The sequence below is a fragment of the Mus caroli genome, chromosome 8 (assembly GCF_900094665.2).
Source record: "Mus caroli chromosome 8, CAROLI_EIJ_v1.1, whole genome shotgun sequence".
NCBI classification, from domain to species: Eukaryota; Metazoa; Chordata; class Mammalia; order Rodentia; family Muridae; genus Mus; species Mus caroli.
The window spans coordinates 20,330,064-20,356,357 of record NC_034577.1 but is presented as its reverse complement, the minus strand read 5'-3'; the positions used below and the strand labels follow the sequence as shown (position 1 = coordinate 20,356,357).

Below are 26,294 nucleotides of genomic sequence, written 5' to 3'. Positions count from 1 at the left end.
AAAAAAAAAAAAAAAAAAAAAAGAAAGAAAGAAAGAAAGAAAGAAATTATGTTAAAAGCATTGACTATATATGCCACAACAGATGTGCTTTCGTGAAATTTACAGCTTTGTATACTAATATTAGAAGTATTACTAGGGTAAACGCAGAGATAGTCTACAAGGTGAAAATGTATTATCTAAGAACAGCACTGAAGAAAGGATTCAGCAGCTAAGATGCACTTACTCTCCGAGGAATACGATCTCAATATTGATCTCCCCGGACTTCCGGTGGAGAAAATTCCTCAGGAAAGCAGTCACATTGTCAACTGTGATGTTTCCACAGACCACGATGAACCTAGGCAGCAAGAACGGGAAAGTGGATCACCCGAGGAGCAAAGAGACGGCTCTCCCTTGGCATCTGAAGGAATGGATTCCAAGAACCCCCCAAATAACAAAATCTATATAGAGATGTTCAATGTCCTCAATTAAAATGACACAAGCTTGCATGTAACCTACACACATCCTCCTGGCCTATTTGAAGACAACTCTAGATTATTTGTAAATCTAATGCAATGTAAATATTATGTGAACAGCTGTTACACTGCGGTGTCTGGAATAATGACAGAGAAAACAGTCTACATGAGTTTAGTATTTGTGCAAATTGTTTTTAAATAGTTTCTTTTTTTTTATTGGATATTTTATTTACATTTCAAATGTTACTCCCTTTCCCCATTTCCCCTCCAGAAACCCCAATCCCATTCCCCCTACCTCTGCTTCTATGAGGGTGCTCCCCCACCCATCCACCCACTCCCATCTTCCTGCCCTGGCATTCTCCTACACTGGGGCATAGCGCCTTCACAGAACCAAGGGCCTCTCCTCCCACTGATGCCGACAAGGCCATCCTCTGCTACATATGTGGCTGGAGCCATGGGTCGCTCCATGTATACTCTTTGGTTGGTGGTTTAGTCCCTAGGAGCTCTGTGGGGTCTAGTTGGTTGATGTTGATGTTCTTCCTATGGGGCTGCAAATCCCTTCAGCTCCTTCAGTCCTTTCTCTAACTCCTCCATTGAGGATGTCATGCTCAGTCCAATGGTTGGCTGTAAGCATCTGCCTCTGTATTTGTCAGGCTCTGGCAGAACCTCTCAGGAGACAGCTATGTCAGACTCCTGTCAGCAAGCACTTGTTGGTATCCACAATAGTGTCTGGGTTTGGTGTCTGTATATGGAATGCATCCCCATGTGGAGGAGTCTCTGGATGGCCTTTCCTTCAGTCTCTTCTCCACACTTTGTCTCCATATTTCCCCCCTTGAGTATTTTGTTCCCACTTCTAAGGCTGGCTGGACACCCAAAATCTGAGAGAACTGATTGTATCTTCCTGTCAGACTTAGAGGCAATTAGCTTAAACTTGTTTTAGATAAGTTGTATCTATACAGCTTTTAGATTTTCAGAATGCAAACACAAAGGACTCCAAAGTAAAAAGGAAGCATCCAGTTCTGTGGTTTTTCCCTCATCTCAAAAAGTGCATGCCTCCAAACCTTAGGATCTTTGCATTATACAAAGATTTCTAGGAAAGGTGCTGTTACTGTTAAAATTGTCATAGTTATTTATCACTCATAATAGATTTACTACCTCCTGTGTTGCAAAATTCTGTCATTCACATGTGTCATTATTCTCTCTCTCACTTAGGTTGACGTAAGTTGATTAAATACTCATATGAACAGATCTGTATGATAACATCTATCAATTAGCGAACATCCTGTTTGGATGGCGTTCTTTCTAACCCTATTCTCTTCAGTAAATGAAGCACCTTGGGTCTGTTACTATGGCAGGCAGTGTGTGTGTAAAATGAGATCTGGGGTCAAAAGCATCAAATGGGAGAGATTATACTAGAAAAGCTACTCACTTCTTTCCTTTGACTGCTTCGTAGGGCTTGGTGTATTTCTTCCTGGTAGAAAAGAGCTCCACCATTTCTGGAATGTAGTTTGCAAATAGTATCTAAAATAATAAGTCAAAAAATTCCTCAGGGCTTAATGTTTTGAAAGATAGTCCCTAAATTATAAGACTACAAAGAAGAAGACAAGTACATGTGTGTGTTTTTCATCTAGCACTGTGGTCTTCAACCTTCCCAATGCTGTGACCCTTTATTTTTATTTTTTAAAAAATTCCTTTTTGTTTTTTTAGAACTTTTTTCCTTAGATTTTATTTATTTATTTAATTTATATGAGTACACTGTCACTGTCTTCAGACACACCAGAAGAGGGCATCAGATCCCATTACAGATGATTGTGAACCACCATGTGGTTGTTGGGAATTGAACTCAAGACCTCTGGAAGAGCAGTCAGTGCTTATACCTGCTGAGCCATTTCTCCAGCCCACTGTGACCCTTTAATGCATGGTGACCCCCAACATAAAATTACTTTTGTTGCTACTTTATAACTGTAATTTTGCTATTGTTATGGACCATAATGTAAATATTTTGGAGATAGAGGCTTGACAAAGGGGTTTTGTGTTGTCTCACAGGTTGAGAACCACTGACCTAGTAGTAGGCTATAACAATGAACAGTGCATTTTTAAAAAGAAACCATACATCTCTGAGTTTTTTAAGAGTTAGGATTTTGATTACAGTTAGCAAAATGGTGTTCAGCTTTCAAAATGATAAACGTAAATATTAACCAACCACTCTGAGTTTGTCCCTTGATTGTGGAGGAATCTTAATCCAGCAACATGACTGCTATGACAAGGGATCGCATCCACAGACCTTCTAGGTCTACATGATCTGGCTGGAATGCAGACATGCCATGGATTACAGTATGATCTACAGACATGCCCTAGTATACACCTTTATTCCCTAACAATGAAGGTGAAGGTGAAGTTAGTTTGTAGAAGGAAGCAGCCATGTCATCTAACTGAGGGGCAGACAATGTGATGAATCAGAGAAAGATTTGACAGAATGGGTCAGAGACAGGATATGTCCAACTCTTATGAGAACTGCACAGGAAGAAGAGGCTACTTTTGAGCAGCACAAGGAGAGATGTGTGATGTTTTACTGGGACAGTTCTACTGAGACAGGTTACAGAGAGGACAAGCTAGACGCAGGTGAAGACAGAATGAGAGAGAGAATGAGAAGGATCCAGAAGATCAGAACAGATTGCCAGAGTTAATATAAGGCCAAGATGAGCAGTTCAGTGAGAAGCTGAGAGAAGCCAGACTGAATCAGTCATCTTGTAAAATTCGATTGTATGGATCTAGATGATCCCAGCCCTAGGCCTAGGGATAGTTAGAATGGAGAAAGAAATGCTCTGGGCTGTGTTGGCACAGCTATGGTACGGTTCTCATCTCATCCCTTCATCCGAGAAAATAAAAGGGACATTTATACTTGATGTTTTCTAACTTCTTTGTTATTATGAATTCACACTGTTTAGACAGTAATTAAAAAAAAAAAAGACAAAAACCTGGTAGCTGGGCATGGTGGTGCACATCTTTAATCCCAGCAATTGGGAAGCAGAGGCAGGTTGATCTATGAGTTCCAAAATGGCTAGAGTAACACAGAGAACACTATATGGAAAAAAGACAAACAAAGAAACAAAAATCGCTCTCCTATGATACCAAGGGGTCTAAGGTGATGACTGAACTGTCCGAAGGTAGCATCGGTTGTGGAAAAACACTGTTACAGTTTTTAAGAGATCAAAGTGAGAAGCGAGACTTCCTTTGCCCTCGATACTCTCTTGAACCAAGAATAAATGCAAACTAATCTGTAGCTTGCCTGGAACTAACTTGTGGTGTAGTAAGTGGGTCCTCATTGGAGATGTGTGATGGCATAGAAGCACATCTCAAATGTCCCTCCTCTTCAGAAGGAGGAGGTGTTGTTCTGACAGGAAAATATGGAGGAAGATGGGCTTGTTTGATTCAATGTAGAACCTACCTCCCTTCATCCCTGGGAACGAAGCAACTGCACTCCAGGTCCCTGGGTATATCATTTGGAAACTATATGGTCTGTGTGTTTTTTCACTTTCACATGCACGGAGTAAAGCAACATTCACTCTCGAATGTTTTGTTTTCTCACCATTTTAACTGCATGCTTTATTTAATACTTTAAAAGATAATAAAAAATTTCCTCACCAAACTCCCAAGGGTGAAGAAAACAATGAAAATCCGTCCTAGGGATGTCTTGGCTACCACGTCCCCAAAGCCAACAGTTGACATTGTTGCTGTCACCAGATAAATAGACTCAAAGTATGACATAGTCTGTGAGTTTCTTCCGTTGAGCCAGGGGTCACCAGAATTTTCCACCTGTCCAACGAGAGATGGCAAAGGAAAGGTCTGTGAATAGAAGACAAGGGAAGAAGGCAAATGGTGCCTCAATTTCTCCCAGTTCAATCCAAAGACAAGAGCAAATGACTGTGGCTGCTGGGAGAGCCCTAGGATTTCGAGTGGGAACAAGAGAACTATATTTCCGCCATCGTGATTAGCATTGACATCTGCTGGAGGCACGTGGCAGGCACCCAGATTTGGAACACCCTATAAAGTGGGTGCTTCCTGCTGCTCTGAAGGTCTAGAACTGTATCCTGGAGCCAGAAACCACCCTTCCTTTTCATTTTTAAGAAGATGCGGGAAAATCAATAAGGAAGTTGAGCTCGGGTTTCAGTGAGTGTAAGCATGTGACCTTAGTGTCTAAGGAACAATAAATGTTCCAAATTGATTGGAACAAGGCTTCAGTACCATCTCGTGGGTTAGAATCCCACACAGAGTAAAAGGAGAAGGCAAGCTAAGCGCAAGCTCTGTAGCTTCCTTTCTGTAGAGAAACGGAGTGCAAGACACCTGGCTGCCTCACTTTCCACAACATCCCCACTGTGGTGGGGCCAAAACAAACCTTCCTTACCTGAGCCCTGTCAACTATCTCACCATGGCAGTGAGAAAAGTGATTACATACACACAGAATTCTGTTCGTATTTTCATACCAACACATAATTTACAGGCAAAAATTTATATTTAAGATATATTTATATGTATACATTTATAATATATATTTATATTTGACTGCCTTTGTCCATCTTTATGGACAAAATAGCTTATGTATTTCCTATTTCTTTCTTTTGCTTTTTTTGTTTTTTTGAGACAGGGTTTCTCTGTGTAGTCCTGGCTGTCCTGGAACTCACTCTGTAGACCAGGCTGGCCTTGAACTCAGAAATCCACCTGCCTCTGCACCCCCAGTGCTGGGATTAGAGGCGTGTGCCACCACGCCCAGTCGCTTAGTTATTTCTATGCATAAACAAAGGTGATTAAATGTTGATAATTATCTGGAGAAATTAAGCTTCTGCTTTCCAATTAAGAACAGGACTGGAGGGGACTGGAGGGTTGGTTCAACGGTTAAGATCACTTGTTGCTCTTCCAGAGGGCCAGGTCACAAACATGGAGGAGCACAACTATCTTTAACTCCAGTCCCAGGGGATCTGACACTGTCTTCTGCCTATGTGGTGTATGCATACATGTATGCAAAGCACTACACATAATAAAGAATCACAGTCAGGTGTGATGGCGCACGCCTTTGATCCCAGCACTCGGGAGGCAGAGGCAGGCGGATTTCTGAGTTCGAGGCCAGGGTGGTCTACAGAGTGAGTTCCAGGACAGCCAGGGCTACACAGAGAAACCGTATCTCAAACAAACAAACAAACAAAACAAAACAAAAACAAAAACAAAGAAATCAAATTATAAAATTAAATTAAATTAAAAAATAAAGAAATCAGAAATAAATTTAGAGGACTGGAATGGAAAATAGAAACTACATCATTTCTCAAGTGCTTAGTCACTTGTTACAAGTGGTGTGCCAAGTGTTAGCACTTCCCTAACTTTTGAGTATGTTAAGCGTTAAGCACAAGTCTTGAGCACTGGCAACACCGGATGTCCTGTAGCTCATCCTTGTCGTGACACAGACAAGGATGGCATTGAATTTTTGCTCCTCCTGTCTCTACATCCAAAGCACCAGGATTACAGGCATGTGCCACTACACACAATATGACAAATATGTGTGTGTGTATGTATGTGCATGTATGTGTATGTGTGTATACGTGTATATGTATATGTGTGAGTATATGTTTGTGTGTGTATGTGTATATATGTGTGTGTATGTGTGTATATGTGTGTGTATGTGTGTGTATATGTGTGTGTGTATGTGTGTGAGTATATGTGTGTATGTGTGTGTATATGTGTGTGTGTGTGTGTGTGTGCGTGTGCGTGTACGTGTACGTGTATGTGTATGTATGGTGGTGGAAACTGAACACAGAGATTTGCGAATGTTGAGCAAGCACTCTTATCAACTGTGCTAACAGCTCAGGGTCTTCACTAGTTTTTAAGGCTTATGTACATCTAAAAATAAGTTTAAACCACACAGATTGAGGAGTTGTGCACGTAGCCCAGTGATGGAGCACTTGTCTAGAAGGGAAAGGCTCTGGGATTGATCCTAAGCTCTGGGGAAAATAAAATAAAGCAAGACAGTGGAACTGGGAAGCCACAGATAGAATTTACATATACACACACACACACAGACACACACGCACACACACACACACACACACACGCACATACATATATATATTTGATTTTTCAAGAAAGGGCTTCTCGGTATAGACCTGGTTGTCCTGGAACTCATTCTGTAGACCAGGCTGGCCTCGAACTCACAGAGCTGAGTGCTGGGATTAAAGGTGTGTGCCACCACCTGGCTCTCATATTTTGAGAGAGTACATTGAACTAAAATCCATCTTTGGTAATATCTTAACACAGACATCAGTATTATCCTTGAATAACATATTATACAGACTAAAATGAAACTAACTCCAATTTGAAGATCTTCATATATATTTGAATAACCTTAGAAAGTTTAACTCGTCGTCTTTGGGCATATTCACTCAATATTTCAAATCCCTTCTCATTGCCCCAGCCTCTCTGCCCTCATGTTTACAGTGGGAGAGAGACAACAGCCTCGTGCTGGTCCCTAAGTTCATTCAGCTCCTCTTCTTACCATGGTAGCACAAAACGGTCAGTCAATGGGGAGTGGGCTACATTAATGCCAAAGAATTATAAACATGGGCACGTAGAGTTCTTATCTATTCCATCTTAGTTCAAACTGAATTTCATGTTTTCCACATCTACATTTCAACTTTAAATAAGATACTCTAGGAAGGAAGGAAGGAGACATAGGAACCCCGTCTCCTCACCTCTGGTCACTCGTAACGCAATAACCACATAATAATAATAATGCAAACCTCAACATTCACATTAGTTACTGTGTGATAGGTGATCTTGATGGCTAAACTGATTGGACTGAGAAGTACCAGGAAGCTCGTGGAGCAAACTTCTATCTCCATCTGTGAAAGCATTTCCAGAGATAGCTAAGGGAAAACACCCAGTCTACATGTGGTTGCTCTGAATGTGGATGCTGTCGTCCTGTAGGCTAGGGGTGTTCAGTGGAGTAAAGGCCAAAAAGGAGAGCCCACGAATATAGGCTCGCTTTCTTTCTCCATCTCACCCACTCCTCTCTCTCTCTCTTACTTAATAAAGCAAATCCGTCCACACTTAAGTTGTTTTGCCCGTGTGCTTTGTCATCCTTACATGGTAGGAGTGCTAGCTGGTTCCATGTCAACTTGACACAAGCTAGAGTCATCTGAGAGGAGAGAGCCTACATTGAGAAAACACTTCCCTCCATGAGATCCAGTTGTAGGCAAGCCTGTGGGATATCTTAATTAGTGATTGGTGGGGGAGGGCACAGACAATTGTGGGTGGCGCCATCCCTGAGCAGGTGGTCCTGGGTTCTATAAGAAAGCAGGCTGCACAGCCACGAGGAGCAAGCCAGTAAGCAGCACCCCTCCATGGCCTCTGCATCAGCTCCTGTCTACAGTTTCTTGTCCTGCTGGAGTTCCTATCCTGACTTCTTTGGTGATTAACTGTGATGTGGAAGCTTTAAGACGAATAAACCCTTTCCTCTCCAACTTGCTTTTTTGGTCGTGGTGCTTCATCAAAGCAATAGAAACCCTAAGACAGCAAACACAAAAGTGGATGCTCACAGTCAGCTATTGGATGGATCACAGGGCCCCCAATGGAGGAGCTAGAGAAAGTATCCAAGGAGCTAAAGAGATCTGCAACCCTGTAGGTGCAACAACATTATGAACTAACCAGTACCCCGGAGCTCTTGACTCCAGCTGCATATGTATCAAAAGATGGCCTAGTCGGCCATCACTGGAAAGAGAGGCCCATTGGACACACAAACTTTATATGCCCCAGTACAGGGGAACGCCAGGGCCAAAAAGTGGGAGTGGGTGGGTAGGGGAGNGGGNGGGNGGGTATGGGGGACTTTTGGGATAGCACTGGAAATATAAATGAGGAAAATACCTAATAAAAAGTTAAAAAAAAAAAAACCCTAAGACAGTAGGTGTGCATACCAGTACGCAGGCATCGTTTCTCTAGTTATGACATTAGTCTTTAAATTCATCAGTCATTACATTTTTGCTATGCCTCTTCATTCTCAACTTCTTACTTTTAATTCACCTCTGTGGTTTGATTTTTTTTTTAATTTATCAACACACATTTCCGAAAGGGGGGCTGTTTTCCCTTGCAGACTTATGATGCAAGATATGTATACTTTTGAAAGAAAGATGAAATTTCAAGACCTGTAAGTCATATGAAGTACTCAGAAACTGCTGGTTGTTTGTGAGCCTAGAGGCTGCCTGGGGCTGAGAATAAAGAAAAACAAACCCAGGTATGCCCCGTAATTAAAACATTCCTGGGAACAGCTTAACCTTAAAGATAAAGAGGACTGTGAGGACATAACAGGGCTATCTAAACCGAGTCAACAACTCACAGAACTCTGACACCCTGCACATACATTTAATTTTTCTGCTGATGTTTGAATAAGCCAATAGTGTGTCCCTATGCTGAATTCCACACCCCTAAGCCCCTTACCCCATAAAAACCCCTAGCTTTCGAGCCTCGTGGCCGACATCAGTTATCTCCTGTGTGGGATGCATGTCGGTCTGGAGCTTAAACGACCTCATGCAATTACATCAGGGCGGTCTATTCATGATTCTTTGGGTGCCCGCTGAATCAGAAATTGAGTGGGGGTTTCCCCACTAGGTTCTATCATTTGGAGGTTCCACCAAGATCTGCATGACACCCAGGAACCCCAAAAGACCCCTTGGAAGTACGTGTGTTTGTGTGAGTCTTGCATGTTGTCTGTTGTCTACGTGTCTAAGTGTGGCACTGCTGAATTTGTGTCTTGGTTTTTCAGTTCTGAGATTGTGGGTTTGAGTCCCACCTTGTGTCTTGGTTTTTCAGTTCTGGTATTCTGTATTCTGGCAGCTGCCACTGTGGCCTGTGAGGACCTAGTGGCTGTGGGAGAAAGACGTTCTAAGGCTCTGCAGGCTGCGACCTTGGAAGACGTTCCAAGGGTGACCCTGGAGGAAGTGCCCAGGGTGAGGGACAGTCAGAGAGGTCTGACTGTCATCTGGCAGAGTGAGAAAAATAATAATGTGCTTTTTCTGCCAGAAAGGGAGTCGATGTGGAATCCGACCCCTGTCAGGAAGTCGAGTTTGGCTGGTTGTCTAAGTTCAGGAGCGGACGAGTGTGCTTAGATATACTGGTGTTTTTTTCTCTGTTGCTGTCTTGTTTTTGTTTGTGGTTTTCATCATGGGACACAGACAACGTACATCGGAGGTAAAGTGGAATCCCTCCCTCCCTGTCTGTCTGTCTGTATGTCTGTGTGTCTGTCTGTCTTGTTCACTTGTGTGTCCTCCATTAGACCACCTTCTGATTCTGTTTTGCTTTTGGTTTGTCTGGTTTCAGGTCTGGTTTTGGTCCCAAGGGGTTGACTGATTATCTTGGTTTGGTTTTAGACCAGTCTTAGGTTCTGGGGGCCTTCCCATGGAGGCCTTCCATTTGGGTTGGTCGCAGTGACAGTGAGATGTGCCAAAACATTGCAGGCCACAACACTGGAGGATGCTTTGGTGTCAAGCTGGGAAGTTGGATCTGAAACAGTCCTTCTCAACCCAGCAGCAGCTAGAGTTCAGTATATGCCTGGAACAGATAGTGTCAGGCTTCTCTGGAAATCGCGTGTAAGACGCCCTGTATTGGTCTTGCTTGTGTTTGTCATTTCTGTGGTACTGTGATTCTATGGTGGTTGCCTGAAAAAGGTTTCTGTGTGTGTCTTGTGTGTCTCTTTGTGTTCAGACTTGGACTAACAACTGACGACTGTTTTTGAGTTATGCCCTCTGGAATAAGCCTAAGAATCCTGTCAGATCCCTATGCTGACCACTTCCTTTCAGATCCTCAGCTGCCCTGCCTCCTACTCCAACTCCATGGAGCAGCCAGCGGGTCACAGTGGTCCTGCCCATGGACCTGGAGCCTAGGGAGAAATGAGCTCAGAAACCTGGGGCAAGAGAGGGGTGGTCCCTGAGAAGTCAGTGGCCCTGGATGTTGTGGCTGCTGAAGAGAAAAGAAGAGGAGGCTGTGGGAGTGGCCAGCCAGGAGTATCCTATGGTGTTCATTGCCCTGGTTGCTTTTCATACTTGCCTAATGGTATTCCCCTGTCCCCTGCATCCTGTCTCTTGTTAACAGAAAAAGTGTTTTCACTTTGAGATATCAGTGGCCCGGTGCAGCCGGCTGTGAGAGCTGCATTCCCTTCTCTGCCCCATGTGTTTTCTCAGGCACTGCCCTGAGGTGCTGGCAGTGAGTCTGTTCCAAGCTCCAGTGAGAGAGGCATCTGCCCACTTTGGGCTTCTGTCCAAGGTAAGGAGCACCTGCGAGTCTAACTACCAGGCTCTGATGGAGGTCTTGTCTCTGTGGGACTAGAAAGTGCCCCAACAATTTGACCGAAGTAATAAGAAGTTACAGAAGTTAAGAGAAGGACAGGGTAAGTCGGTAAGAAAGTTAGTGTAAGTCGATAAGAAAGGGCAGAAGAAGAGAAAGGAAGGAAGGATAGAGGTCTGCAAAGAAGTGAGCTAAGAACAAAGCTTCAGCAGACTCAGGAGAGATGGATGACAGTGGCAAATAGAGAGGTTAACAGTGAGGAGAAGTAAAAATAGAGATGAAGGAGATTAGAGAAGTCTGAGACGAGAGAGATACTCTGAATGAGAAATATTTAGAGGAAGAACCAGTAAATAAGAGATAGACAAGAAGAATAATTAAGGAAACATAAGGCTGACAAAGACAGAGACCAGAGTCAGAATCAGAGATGTTCAGTGAGAAAGAAAGATAAACCAGTGCAGAGGTGAACTATGAGAAAAGATAAGTGACAGAATATAGATGTGATAATTAAATAGCATCCAAAGGAAGCAAAGACAAGGAGGAGGAACAAAAGATAATATATATAGAGAGAACATTATATGAGATCTCCATTACAGTTAGGAAACAGGAGCAAAGAGAGGTAAATAACAAAGACTAGAACCTAGCAAGGTGGCACATGCTGATAATGCTGGCACTTAGAAATGATCTGTAAGAAACAGGAAGCCAAGGAATTAAAAAGAGATAAGAGAAATGAAATGCTGGCCACAAGAGTCAGGGAAACTAGAAAACTTACATAGTACCTGGCAACAAAAGAAAGCTTTTGGCTAAAGATCAATGTGTTTACTGGAAAAAGGGCACTGGGTGAGAGACTGCCCCAACAAAAAGAAGATGAGCACCCCCCCCCCATGACCAAACCCTTCACCTGTTCGTGGCTAAAAGTAAAGAGATAACAAAAGGGGTGCTAACACAGAAGCTGAGTCCTTAGAAGAGGCCAGTGGCCTACCTGTCAAAGCAGCTAGAAAAGAGACTGTGTTTCATATTCCCCCACCAACCAGTGCAAAACAAGTTAGAAAAGTTCCTGGGCACTGCGGGCTTTTGCAGATTGTGGATTTCAGGTTTTGCTAAATTAAAGAGATAAACAACTCTTCGTATAGAGAAATAAAGAACAACCTTGGATGGCCTTGGATGCCATTAAGACTGCCCTAATGTCGCCCCCAGCTTTGGGACTTCTAGATGTGGAAATCAGATGGCAGATCTAACTGCCAAACAGACATCCCAAAGAGCAAGGATCCTGACAGTCTGAAGATATCAAGTTATAGACAAATTAAGATTGGTAAAAGAAACCCTGTATAGAATAGTAGAAACTGAAGAAAGAAAACTAGTCCTCCCATGGGAAGACAGACATGACATCTACTGGAAAATAGACTTTACTGAGAAAAATATGTGTATGAATACCTTCTGGTTTTTGTGAACGTTCTCAAGATAGAAGCTTTTCCTGTAAAAATGAGACTGTTGAGATAGTCATCAAGAAGATTATTAAAGAAAATTTTCCAAGGTTCGGAGTGCCAAAAAACAATAGCGTCAGATAATGGCCCTGCCTTTGTTGCCCAGGTAATTCAGGGTGTGGCCAAGTATTTAGAGGTCAAATGAAAATGTGTGTACAGACCTCAGAGCTCAGGACAGATAGAAAAAATGAATAGAACTCTAAAAGTGGCCTTGACAAAATTAACCATGGAGACTGGCATAGACTTGGTGTTCTTTCCCCTTTCCCTATTTAGAACTGAGAACACTCCCTCTTGATTCAGACTTACTCTTTTTGAGATCCTTTATGGGACTCCCATGCCCATCACTGTCTTAAAATGATGTGTTTAAACCTATGTTGTTATAATAATGATCTGTATGCTAAGTTAAAAGGCTTGCAGGTGGTGCAGAAAGAAGTCTGGTCACAACTGGCTACAGCGAATGAGCAGGGTACCCCAAAGACATCTCACCAGTTCCAGCCAGAGATCTGATCTACATGCACCTACATCATGCCCAGACCCTCAAGCTTCACTAGAAAAGTCCCTGCCTAGTTCTGTTTACTATTCCTTCTTATTCTGTTTTTGTTACAGCTTATGGTCCTCCAGCATCAACACCAACCTAAAGTTAAGATAGAAGAAGAGTATGATTTCTATTCTCCACATAGAGATAGACTTCCGAAATTCTAAGATTAGAATTACTTAGTAGAAGAAGAGGGGAATGAAAGAGAGATGAAATTTCAAGACCTGTAAGTCATATGAAGTACTCAGAAATTGCTGGTTGTTTGTGAGCCTAGAGGCTGCCTGGGGCTGAGAAAAAAGAAAAACAAACCTGGGTATGCCCCGTAATTAAAACATTCCTGGGAACAGCTTGACCAGAAAGATAAAAGAGGAATGTGAAGACATAACAGGGCTATCTAAACCGAGTCAACAACTCACAGAACTCTGACACCCTGCACATACATTTAATTTTTCTGCTGATGTTTGAATAAGCCAATAGTGTGTCACTCTGCTGAATTCCAAACCCCTAAGCCCCTTACCCCATAAAAACCCCNAGCTTTTGAGCCTCGTGGCCGACATCCATTATCTCCTGTGTGGGATGCATGTTGGTCCGGAGCTGCATGTCGGTCCGGAGCTCCGATATTAAACAACTTCACATAATTACATCAAGGCCTTTTCATGATTCTTTGGGTGCCTGCAGAATCGGAAATTGAGTGGGGGTTTCCCCACTAGGTTCTATCACTTTCATATAAGCTTCATATTGTCTTCTGGTGTTGATCAATGCTACCGAGAAATCCAATGCTGTTTCTTTTTGCTTCCTTCCAAAAGCCTGTCTTTCTTCAGCGTCTACTCTCTTATCCTTGAACATCAGAGGCTGCTTCAAACATGACAGAGAGGGTAGATCCTTAAGTGTATCTCTGTCTATTCTCCAGCCAGTCTTTCACTACAGGGCTGGCCTCCCTGCTTCTGAATTTGTTCTGTCTTGTTCCCCGATATGGCTTCAGCTTCATAAGACAGTTTATTCTTCTGATATCTTTGAGCCTACTCTTTTCTAAGGTTTCATAATCTGTTAGTCACATATTTTTCATTCATGATTTTTAGAAATCATTTTACATTTACATTTGACAATTTCATACATGTATATAATATATTTCAGTCATTTCCACCTTCCCTCATTAGACTTTCTCCCACTGAATCTGTTCTTCGTCCCAACAAGTTCTGCTCCTACTTACGAGTCTTTTGTGTTCTTGTTGTCTTGGAGGTTTTGTGTTTGATTCCCTGGGTTATTAGGATTGCTTCCAGGAGCATGGGTGAGGAGATATTGATTGTCATGGGCTAGTTACGAGTGGCTATTCCACTGATGGTCAAAATATTCTATGCCTTCATATAAAGCATAATGTTAGATTTTTATATGCTCATTTGTACTTCTTCAAACAAGGAGGTATTTTTTCTTAACTTTTTTGTTATCGTTCCCTTTGGCCAATTACATTTAACAGTTTATATCCATGGTGTTCTGTAACAACCTTTTGTTATTGTGTGTGTGTGTGAAATTTAAGCCTAGGCACCATACAGATTTCTTTCTAGTTAATATTCAAACTTGAATGGTATTCGCTGGGCAGTGGTGGCATATGCCATTAATCCCAGCCCTTGGGGGACAGAGGCAGGTTATCTCTGTGTTTGAGGCTAGCCTGGTCTACAGAATGAGTTTTGGGACAGTCTGGGGTACACAGAGAAACTGTCTTGAACCACCACCACCCCCAAATTTTTCTTTCTTTCTTTTTTTTTTCTTTTCTGTTGTTGTTGTTGTTGTTCCTGTTTTTTGAGACAGGGTTTCTCTGTGTAGCCCTGGCTGTCCTGGAACTCACTCTGTAGACCAGGCTGGCCTCGAACTCAGAAATTCGCCTGCCTCTACCTCCCAAGTACTGGGATTAAAGGCATGTGCCACCATGGCCCAAATTTTTCTTGAATGGTATTAATGGTTACCTGAAAGATTGTGCAAGTACAGGATCGTGAGGCAGGGGGATAATTATAACTTTGATTTGGAGGTGTCTTTTCCAACATCCTCTCAAAGAAATCTGCTATTTTTGTGGATAAAGCTCTTTAGGGGTTTTTGCTTTTGTTTTGGTTTTTTGGATTTGTTTTGTTTTGTTTGTAATGTTTCCTTTTGTTGTTGTCTACATTCTCCAAATCAGTGCAGTTCAGAATAGAATCCTCTCACTCCTCTGATGGCTTCTCCGTATTTCTCTGAATGAATCCCTGCCATACACTTCCTTTCCTTGAGGTCCTGCGTATCCACCATGCACCCATGCTTACAGAATTGAAGAAGAGACTTCAAAGATTCAGAGACACGCCCAGTCCAGCAGCCCCTGCTATAGCAGGCAGCAGCTATGTGGGACGTAAACTCAAGCAGAAGTTCGGTAGCACAGGTTGAGACCCAGAGACTCGGTGGGCAGAGACCTGAGGCTTCCCTGAGTAGTGTCTCCATGATTTCCTACAGCCTAGCACCCACCCCCAGCTGCGGCATGGGGTAAGAGCAAACTCCCCAAGGCCGTGCCCTGTGGCTGAGCAGACACGGGCCTACAGCCCTACACAGCTATTCTGTTTATGACCCCTAGTGACTTTGAGAGAATGGGTGACCAGACTCCTGTATTCTCCCAGAGAATCCAGAAATCCACATTTATATGAATGCTCCATAAGAGTTAGCAGTTAACAAAAGAAAGAAAAAGAAAAAAATTAATAAAGTAATTAGACCAAATAAAGCATGCCTTCAGGCCTCGGGGAGCCTGAGAACTTCTCATTGGAAGTAAGGGTAGAGGATATCTTAGTGGCGTCTCCTCTAGAATTCTGGGACAGCAATGGTTGCTTCTGCCCAGGAAAGAACACGACTCTTGATCCAGTGCTCCCTGCTGTGACACTTCAGGAATCTCCCTCCTCCCTGAACACTCAGAGGAGGTGAGGCTAGTTTCAAAAATATCCAAGGTTCTAACAGAGTTTGCATTCTGTATTTGACTCTCTTCTTGTTTTTTTTTTTGTTTTGTTTTGTTTTGGTTTGGTTTTGGTTTTGGTTTTTGTTTTTTGAGACAGGGTTTCTCTGTGTAGCCCTGGCTGTCCTGGAACTCACTTTGTAGACCTGGTTGGCCTCGAACTCAGAAATCCACCTGCCTCTGCCTCCCGAGTGCTGGGATTAAAGGCGTGTGCCACCACGCCCGGCTTGACTCTCTTCTTTTCTTTTCTTTCTTTTAAGATTTATTTATTTATTTCATGTCACTGTTTTCAGACACACCAGAAGACAGCATCCGATGACCATTACAGATGGTTGTGAGCCACCATGTGGTTGCTGGGAATTGAACTCAGGACCTCTGGAAGAGCAGTCAGTGCTCTTAACCGCTGAGCCATCTCTCCAGCCCCGACTGTTTTCTTAATAAGCTGTGCTATATATATTTTTATAGTTATCATTAAGTTAATTTGAAAGAGACCCTCAGGTCAAAAGGACTTTTACTGTTTTCTTTCTGTTTCTTTGAAGACTTGTGGTCTGAAGCCTTTTAGCACTGCTCTTCAGTTTCCCACCCCCCACCCCACCCCAGCCCCGCAACTTCTGATAACTCAAATGTCCTCCAGCAGTGAAACCCCGAACCCTTCCTACTGAGGAACCTTACAGTGCCCCAGTCAGCAGAGCAGAAACAAGCCCTTTCCAGAAGAATAAGGCTGGCTCCAGATCTCTCTTTTCCAATGGCAACTCAACGGCTCCCAATAACCATCCGGTTTTCACAAGTCTGGATTTCTCTCGTGGGCTTCTCTCCCTAAGTTCTGGGGATGAAACCCACAGCCTTGGACAGGCAAGAGCTCTACCACTGGACTGGACCTCAGTCCTAGCTTCTCCTTTCTTTCAGTTTACACAGTTATTCAAAAGTTAAGAATCCTCAAACCTCCATGAAGATTTACCAATAAATCTTATGCTTTATATATCATAGACCTTTAGACCTGAAGAGATTTTTTCCCCCTGACACCAGATATAGAAATAATGAAAGAGGAAACAAAGCTATCTTGATAGTGGGAGATTAAAAACAAAATTATGATAAATGAGGGTAGGAATTAAAAAATAAAACCAAAAAGGTTAAAAATAAGAAAATGAACCTCTGGCGTGGTCCCTCTCCAGTTTCAAAGAAAGGATGGTCACACTGGTGGATGCCATTAGAGACTGCAAAGATGCTCACACTGGTGGAAGCCACTGGGGACGGCAAGGATGTTCACACTGGCAGATGCCATTATGGGGGATGCTGTTAGAGACTACAAAGATACACTGGTGGATGCCCCTGGGGACGGCAAGGATGCTCGCATTGGAGGATGCCCGCATTGGCGGATGCCATCAGGGACTGTGAATTGCTTACCAGGTGAAGGAATCCTGCTGCTGTGAACCAGGTACTGATAACGATTGACAACAGTTTGGAAAGCTTCACTGAATTGCTAAAAGAACAAGGACAAAGAACGGTTAGGTCTCTGCAGGCAGGTTCTTTTTTTTTTTTTTAAGATATTTTTAGATATTTTCTTTATATACATTTCAAATGCTATCCCGAAAGTTCCCTATACCCTTCAACCCTACCCCCCATGCAGGCAGGTTCTTAATCAAAGCAAACACACAGCCCTCCAGGGCTCAGCTTTCTGCTCACTGTGTGGCTTGCAGATTGGAAGGTACAGCATTGCCTGGGGCTCTGCCCTCCCCTTCCGGTCAGCATGGCCACAGGGCCTCTGTATCATTCATGTATGCGCTATGACCTGGAGAAACACAGCAGGAAACTCGCCTGGTGTGTATGTGTTTTTTCGAACGTTACAGATTTTACCGTATCACTCACCAGCCTGGTGTTTTAGAGGCATGATTGTGGATCAATAGTCAATCGATTTGTAAGGATATAACTTTGTCTAATGTAGTGGGACAAAATGGCAGGAGTCCAGATGTAGACTTGTAATATAAGATGTGAATAGATTACAGGGATGTCACAGCATATGCTGAATTTATACTAGAATCATTGAAGCAAACGTATCAAAGAGGATTACATTTGTCAAGAATAGCCTTAAAGTTTAGCCGAAAAAGCTTCGGTTTCTGGCCTGGTCATTTGCCGTGTAAACATAGTCTTTTCTGCCTTGATTTCTTCATAATGCATAGTTAAAATTGAGATGCACCTAGACTATAATATGGACACTTCTAATAAGAATGCAGCACTGTTTTAAAGGGAGAAAGTTTAGACTTTTATTATTGTCTTTTGAAGATATTAAGTTGCACTATTTTTATTTATCTATAATGCTAGGTTTGAACCTGGCACCTTGAATATAGCACTCTCCCATTCTCCTGCTCCAAGCGATCGTTCCCTGCTGCTGATGGACATCTCTCACGCTCTGAGGAACTGTTGGCTATTCCTCTCGACCTGAAGAGGTGTTTACTTTACTAGCCAACAAGAGGTGACTCTTTAATTGATTACTTTTGTTCTTTCACAATTGTATACATGTATACAATGCATGTTGATTACTTTGTCCCACAATCCTAACTTATGATCCTGCCGATCCCCACCCTACCAGTCTCTTTCCCAGACTCATGACCCTTGATTTAACTAGAGCTGTCTTCTGAGCAGTACATTGGAATGATCCATGGGAGCCTAGTGGCGTCTTTACTGGGTACACAACTGACTCTCCATCTCCCAAACCTATCAGTATCCCATGGTTCATCAGGGAGGGAGGGGCTCAAAAGGCACCGCCCCTCGCTCCATGCCTGATTGTCAATGGACATATTCTTGTGCAGACCCAGGGCACACATCCACAGCTACTGCAAACTCACAATTGCAATGGCTGTGTCTTGCCCAAAAGATACCTTTGGCAGCCCGTCTCCCTATTTCCTGGCTCTTACATTCCATCTGCCTCTTCCACAACATTCCCAGAACCTTAGAGGGATAGGACACATTTCTCGATTGGGGATAAGCACTCATGTATCCCTTATCAGTGCTTTATACACCCATGAGTCTCTGCATTCACCACCGATCACTAGAAAAGATGGTGTCTCTAAGTCTGAGAGTAGCATTTGTCTGCTGGTATAAATGTAAGTACTGAGAAGACAGCTTTACACTATGAAATATAGCTAAACAATAGCATTCCGCCCATGTGCCCTTTGCCTTCCTTAGTGCATACGATCTTCCTTGGCATGGATTCTTAACCAGATTCACAGAACCGGGCATGGATTCCCTCCTGTGGTACAGGTCTCTAATCCAAGCAGAGAGCAGTTGGTTAGGCCCACCCACAACAGCAATGCCACTGCTGCACAAGTGGGCACATGTGGTGGTTTGAGTACGCTTGGCCCAGGAAGTGGCATTACGAGGAGCTGTGGCCTTGTTGGAGGAATGTGTCATTTTGGGGACGGGAGCTCTGATACCCTTCTCCTAGCTGCTTGGAAGCCAGTTTTCTCCTGGTTGCTGCCTATAGAACTCTCAGCTCCTTCAGCAGCACCATGCCTGTCTGGAAGCTGCCATGCTTCTCACCATGATAACAATGGACTGAGCCTCTGAACCTGTAAGCCAGCCCCAATTAAATGTTGTCCTTTATAAGAGATGCCTTGGTCATGGTGTCTCTTCACAGCAGTGGGACCCCTTAAGACACCCATCTTGCCTGGCAAGTTGGTCTTGTAGTACGTACAGTTCACGCCTGGGTAAGCCAGGTGCCTTTTCTACTATGTAGCTTGCACAGTGTCTTCAGAGGGGGACTGTGAAAGCTAGCCCAGCAGAGAGGAAGCTTTTCAGTTTCCACCCACACTGGTTTCTCTATCGTATGTAACAAAGGTATGCAGTGTCTTCAGCAACTTATCACCTTTGATAAGTCTGGGAGAAATGACAAGAGGCTGTACTGTTGGGGGTGGGGTATCTCTGATCCCAACCAGGAACTCTATGGGAGGTATTCTACCTCTGCCACTGGGATCTGTTTAACAATCCACAGCTTCTAGGAGCAGCTTTTGAAAGCCACAGGGAGAGAGGCGATTCTCCATAACAAAGGTACTGCATCGGCTGACTGTTGTCATTTTGGTCTTCTTGGTTTTGTTTTGGGTAGAGAGATCTGGGATTAAAACCAAAGCTGACTTTACACACTGTAGCTTTGCAAAACAAGGAGTGAGCAGTCTCTGTACAAAGACTGCCAAGTTTTCAGCCAGGGTGCTAAAGGACAAATGAGGAAGAGAGTGGGTGACAGGCACCACGGATGCTGAGTGACAGGCACCATGGATGCTGAGTGGGTGACAGGCACCACGGATGCTGAGTGACAGGCACCACGGGTGCTGAGTGATAGGCACCACAGATGCTGAGTGAGTGACAGGCACCACGGATGTTGAGTGGGTGACAGGCACCACGGATGCTGAGTGGGTGACAGGCACCACGGATGCTGAGTGGGTGACAGGCACCACGGATGCTGAGTGGGTGACAGGCACCATAGATGTTGAGTGACAGGCACCACAGATGCTGAGTGGGTGACAGGCACCATGGATGTTGAGTGGGTGACAGGCACCATGGATGCTAAGTGGGTGACAGGTACCACGGATGCTGAGTGGGTGACAGGTACCACAAATGCTGAGTGGGTGACAGGCACCATAGATGTTGAGTGACAAGCAGCACAGATGCTGAGTGACGGATGCTGAGTGGGTGACAGGCACCGCAGATGCTGATTGGGTGACAGGCACCACGGATGCTGAGTGATAGGCACCACGGATGCTGAGTGGGTGACAGGCACCACAGATGCTGAGTGACAGGCACCACAGATGCTGAGTGAGTGACAGGTACCACAGATGCTGAGTGGGTGACAGGCACCATGGATGCTGAGTGGGTGACAGGCACCATAGATGCTGAGTGACAGGCACCACAGATGCTGACAGAGTTCCTGATTTTCACTCTGGAATCCTGGTGGGGTACAGGGAGCACAGGGACCAGTTGTTTTCACTTCCTAATCCGAGCCACCAAGCTAGCATGCCAGACAGGGCAGAACTTACCTGGTCTTGATGACTTGTAGGATCTGTAAGATTTTAGGGAGTTCGAGCAACCGCAGAGCTCTTAGAAACCTCAAACCTACAAAGCAACCAGGAGAAAGTCAGTCGCCTGAACTCCAATGAGACCGAGATGCATAAACTATGCTTTCCTGAAACACTTCAATATCGTGTGTTGTAATGTCACAGGTTTAAGGACGTGGAGTTCAAATCCTGGTCCTGAACATTTACTACCTACTGATACCTAGGGCACCCACTTCCATAGTTCCTCATCCATGAAATGAGAATTGCAATAGGATCCACCTTACAACACTGTAGATCCAATCTTAAACGTGTGGGAGCTGGCCTTGTATGTAATAAGCACTATTCATTTTACCCCAATCTTCTTTAGAATTTATAGGAAGCCGGGCATTGGTGGCACACGCCTTTAATCCTAGCACTTGGGAGGCAGAGGCAGGTGGATTTCTGAGTTCGAGGCCAGCCTGGTCTACAAAGTGAGTTCCAGGACAGCCAGGGCTACGCAGAGAAACCCTGTCTCGAAAAACAAAAAAACAAACAAACAAAAAATTTATAGGAAACTTTACATGGGTCAACCAAGCTCCTAGTTATTCAGCTTTTCAGTAATCCTAGTTATCCTTTTTTTGCTAGCAACAGCAAGAAATAGATTTGATGTGTATTTTATAAACAATAAATAAAATATAAAATTTTATTAAAACTGTTTTTTTCCAAAAGCTCATGCACTGTTAATACCCCCACCTTAAAGATAACACAACTAATGAACAGTCCCCATCGGAAGTGTATTTGAATATGATGATTGGCCTTGAGAAACCAGAGGAGGTCATTCCTTGTGTCCCTATGAGATCCCATCCTAAGGGTCCACAGGTGCTACAGCCTTGCCCCTCTGGCTGTAAATGTAGCTATTCCATCAACAACTATTGGACACCTGCTGTGTACCAGGCATATTACTACATGCTGGGATCAAGAAATGATTTCTGGTCATTCAGGTGGTGACATGCCTGAGCACTTGTGAGTGTGGAGGCAGGTGGGTCTCCGAGAGGTCAAGGCCCGCCTGAGCTAATTAATGAGATCCTATTTCAAAACAAAACAAAACCAAAACCAAACGTTTCTGTAAATGCAGTACAAAACTCTACAGTCAAGAGTGAGCTCTTGCTGGACGTGGTGGTGCACGCCTTTAATCCCAGCACTTGGGAGGCAGAGGCAGGCGGATTTCTGAGTTCAAGGCCAGCCTGGTCTACAGAGTGAGTTCCAGGACAGCCAGGGCTACACAGAGAAACCCTATCTCGGAAAAAAAAAAAAAAAAAAAAAAAAAAACAGTGAGCCCTTCCACATCAGTGATGTGTTTGGAGAGATAAATACTCTAAATGGATGTTGAGCAGTTTGAGGTTAAAGCAACATTGGTACTGATTGCCGATTGCCACAGCACACTTACCTAGCCAATTACTCTTCAAATAATAAGAAATAAAGGTTGGCGGGATGGTAAAAATGTCTACAATTGAATTCATCTCCAACCAGAACTTGATCTTGTCTTCAGCTGCCCAAAACTGAAATGGAAGCAAGACACCCACATTATATTATCCTTGGGATTAAAAAACAAAACAAAACGTATTTTATGCATGTAAGTGTGTTTTGTATGTAGTTAAGCCTGCATGTTTCAATGTGTTCCATGTGCAAGTATGGTGCCCATAGTGGCCAGGAGAGGGTGTCAGATCATCTGGAACTGGGATTATGACAGCTTTGAACTGTCATGTAGGAACAGGGACCTGAACACAGGGCATCTATCAAAGCGTCTATCACCATTTCGAATTTTGAAGGGACTGTGAAGGATAATTACTGCTTTGCTATACATCAATCATTCCCTGAAGATTTAATTGCATGCTATTTAACATATGCACAAACATATACATTTGTAAGAATACACAAATACATACACATTACATAAAGAGATAGTACCTTGGGTTGAGCTTGGTGATACACGCTTTTATTTTGTTTTATTTTTACTTTTTGTTTTTTTTTCGAGGCAGGGATTCTCTGTTACAGTCCTGGCTGTCCTGGAACTCACTCTGTAGACCAGGCTGGCCTCGAACTCAGAAATCCACCTGCCTCTGCCTCTGAAGTGCTGGGATTAAAGGCGTGCACCACCACTGCCCAGTGATACACATTTTTAATATCAGCACTTTGGAGACAGAAGCAGGCAGATCTCTGTGAGTTTGAGGCCATCCTGGTCTACAAAGAGAGTCCCAAGCCAGCCAGATCTATATAGTGTGACCAGTCTCAAAAACAACCAACCAACCAAAGCAAAAGAGTGAAGGAGAGAGAAAACATATTTTTAATGAGTGTTCTATCAATGGTCATATAGTCATTTTACTTAGCAGACCTCAACTCTCACACTTTAAACATTTTGAGCTTTCAATTGTTCCTAGAGCTTTCTGTTATATCTATATATACAATGTATACATTAATATAAGTCATAATTCTTATATATGTTTCTTTTTATACATCGATGTGTGTCATATACATATAGTTTACTATCTGTGATTAGTGAACATATATGGTTCGGGACAGTCTCCAATGAAAAGTCTACAGCTTGAAAAAAGCTTGCCCAGCCATTGTGTCTCTGAGCTTCCTAATTTAGATTAAGAGTGCTCAATTTTGGGCTGGAGCTATAGCTCGATATGTAAAAGCACTTGCTGCTCTTGCAGAGGACCCAGGTTCTGTTCCCAGCACACATATGGTGACTCAACAACCTTCTATAACTTCAGTTCCAAGGAATCTGACACCCTCTTCTGGCATCCGTGTCGCTGCATGCAAGTGTGCAGACATACATGAAGACCCAACACCCATACACATGAGATAACTTATAAACACTTGAGAAATAAGTCAAGAGCTCAAAAAGTAAGATGGCAGACATGCCATTAGTATACTACTGATGTTCAGTTTCTCCTAGCTTCTGGCTGTCAGTAAAGTTTCCCCGGTGGAAGACCAGAAGCCAGGAAGGATTGCAGTAAGGGTATTTACTGATGGAGTCATTCTCAGGTGTGTCAGAATTCTGGACCTGGTTTACACGCTCAAGCACAGGACATGTGGGGTTTAGGTCTCGTTAAATATTTAATAACTTGGAGCATAGGTCTTCTACCCTCAGAGTCTGAGATGCAAGGGAGTCTGAGCAAATAAGGAGCACACAGGTCTCTATATTGCTGTCTGGGGTGGGGTGGGCGGGGCGTGGTAGTTACCGCTTTACCTAGGTACTTACCCTCAACCCAAAATAGAAGCTAAAGAAAGCGTTGAAACTCAAATCCACATGGACGATTTTGTCTTCATATGAAGAACACCTTCGAACAGGACTGGAAAGAAATGGGAACTTTTTTTTTTCCAAGATAATAAACATTTTAAAACCTATGTCTACAGAGCAGAGATCAAGGCGGGGTAGGCAACGCACCTACTCAACGTGAAAGCTCCATGCAAGGCTCATGTTCACACCTTCTCCTTGGGAATGGAAATATATATATATATATATATATATATATATATATATATATGTGTGTGTGTGTGTGTGTGTGTGTGTGTGTGTGTATGTGTATACCACTAGACTACACATGGAGCTCCGGATAGTAAATAGTAGAAGATCCCACCACTCTGTTACAGAGTCAATTTTATTACGTGGGGATCCAGCCTCAGAGGTCATATATGGTCCTTTCTGGTTGAAAACCCATCTCTCTAGACAAGATCTTTCCGTTCTCTCTCTACCCCTTTGGGACTTGAGATCAAATGAATGGATTTGAAACAAATTCAAAGATAGCTTCTAAAAGGCGTTTTAGGAATTCTTAATTTTTACCCCACGTGGGTATACCCCACCTCAGCACTAGCAATGGAGCTGGCAAGATACAGAGTGTAATGATTTCTATGTGCTTGGACCAGGGAGTGGCAGGATTAGAAGGTGTGGCCCTGTTGGAGTGGGCGTGTCAGTGTGGGCATGGGCTTTAAGACCCTCACCCTAGCTGCCTGGAAGTCAGTATTCCACTAACAGCCTTCAGATAAAGATGTAGAACTCTCAGCTCTGCCTGCACCATGCCTGCCTGGATGCTGCCATGCTCCCACCTTTATGATAATGGATTGAACCTCTGTAAGCCAGCCCCAATTAAATGTTGTCCTTTATAAGACTTGCCTTGGTCATGGTGTCTGTTCACAGCAGTAAAACCCTAACTAAGACACAGGGCATAGACGTGCATTTATACAGAGAACTGGAGTTGGTGCTTACTGAGAGAGAGCTACTACTACATGGCTACCATTTCATTGACTTCTGAGTGGGGAGGCGTTGGGGGGTGGGCGGTGTGCGTACGTGAGAGCAGAACTGTATTTGACATCTCTGAAGAGAAAATTCTAAAGCAATTAAGTTTCTCATAAAGCAGGCAAGAGTGCCCGGGGTTTTTACTCACTCCATTGAATTGATGAAATAGATCACAAGAGACCCGATGCTTAGTAAAAAGACAAGGATCACCTACAAACGGAAAAGGACAGAGGCGACAGATGCAAGTTTATTTTATCGGCATGGAGTAAACAAGCCCACAAAATTGTGTTTTCTGTTTTAAATGAGGTAAATGTTGTGTATTTTTGTTATATGCAGGGAGGGAAGGGGAGAAAATGGTTTTGCCTTACCTTTCCTTTGTATGGGCATTCACACCTTCATTTACGCCTATATCCATTCACTCATTCACTGAAGAAAAGTGGACTAAGGGTCCCACTAAGTCAATGTGTACCCATTGTACTCACCCAGTTTTAACTCTCACCCACTTCAGTATAAGCTGGGGTACTTTACCCTTCCTGCTCCTCCTAGAGTTTAGCAAATGTTTACCAGTTGCTTAGCGTGTGTCAAATGCAATGTAGTTTTATTTAGTGATAGAAGTGAGCGCTGATAAATAAGTCTTGGACTTGAACTGCCCAGGATAGTTCCTGAAGGACATTTCCCGACCTGGGAAAATGTTCTGTGAGGAGATAGTGAGTGCTCTCGCTATGCCAGCTTATCTGGTACGGGAAGCAGACCCCTGCAGAATAGCACAGTCAGGAAGCTGCCTTCAAGAAGCCTCCAGCAGAGCTGGGTGAGACCTTTGTGAGTTTCTGTGATTTTTCTCAGGTAGGCTCTAGATAATTAAGCATCCCTCCTGTAATTTCTACTTTTCAAACCATCAGGTTTTTGTCTGGCTTGATGGTCCACACCTTTAATCCCAGCACTAAGAAGGCAGAGGCAGGTGGATCTCTGGGAGTTTGAGGCCAGCGTGGTCTATACATCGAGGCCAGCCAGAGGTACCTAGCAAGACCCTATCTCAACAAACAGATTGCTAAATATGTCTAGTTCGATATAGTTTTTTGGGTTTTTTTGTTGTTTGCTTGTTTGTTTGTTTTGTTTTGTTTTGTTTTGTTTTGTTTTTCGAGACAGGGTTTCTCTGTGTAGCCCTGGCTGTCCTGGAACTCATTCTGTGGACCAGGCTGGCCTCGAACTCAGAAATC

At 43.4% G+C, this 26,294-nt stretch overlaps 1 protein-coding gene across 1 annotated transcript in view; it reads right to left on the bottom strand.

The window, feature by feature from the left end:
• Kcnu1 (potassium calcium-activated channel subfamily U member 1) overlaps nucleotides 1-26,294 on the bottom strand; it is an 88,868-nt gene that overhangs the window by 54,256 nt on the left and 8,318 nt on the right. Inside the window, exons 3-10 of the mRNA XM_021170242.1 lie at nucleotides 25,226-25,287; nucleotides 24,043-24,133; nucleotides 22,222-22,333; nucleotides 20,778-20,853; nucleotides 17,155-17,230; nucleotides 4,098-4,268; nucleotides 1,882-1,973; nucleotides 224-334 (exon numbers count right to left, since the gene is read on the bottom strand). Coding sequence (XP_021025901.1) covers nucleotides 224-334; nucleotides 1,882-1,973; nucleotides 4,098-4,268; nucleotides 17,155-17,230; nucleotides 20,778-20,853; nucleotides 22,222-22,333; nucleotides 24,043-24,133; nucleotides 25,226-25,287 — 791 coding nt within the window. The remainder of the gene's footprint in view (nucleotides 1-223; nucleotides 335-1,881; nucleotides 1,974-4,097; nucleotides 4,269-17,154; nucleotides 17,231-20,777; nucleotides 20,854-22,221; nucleotides 22,334-24,042; nucleotides 24,134-25,225; nucleotides 25,288-26,294) is intronic.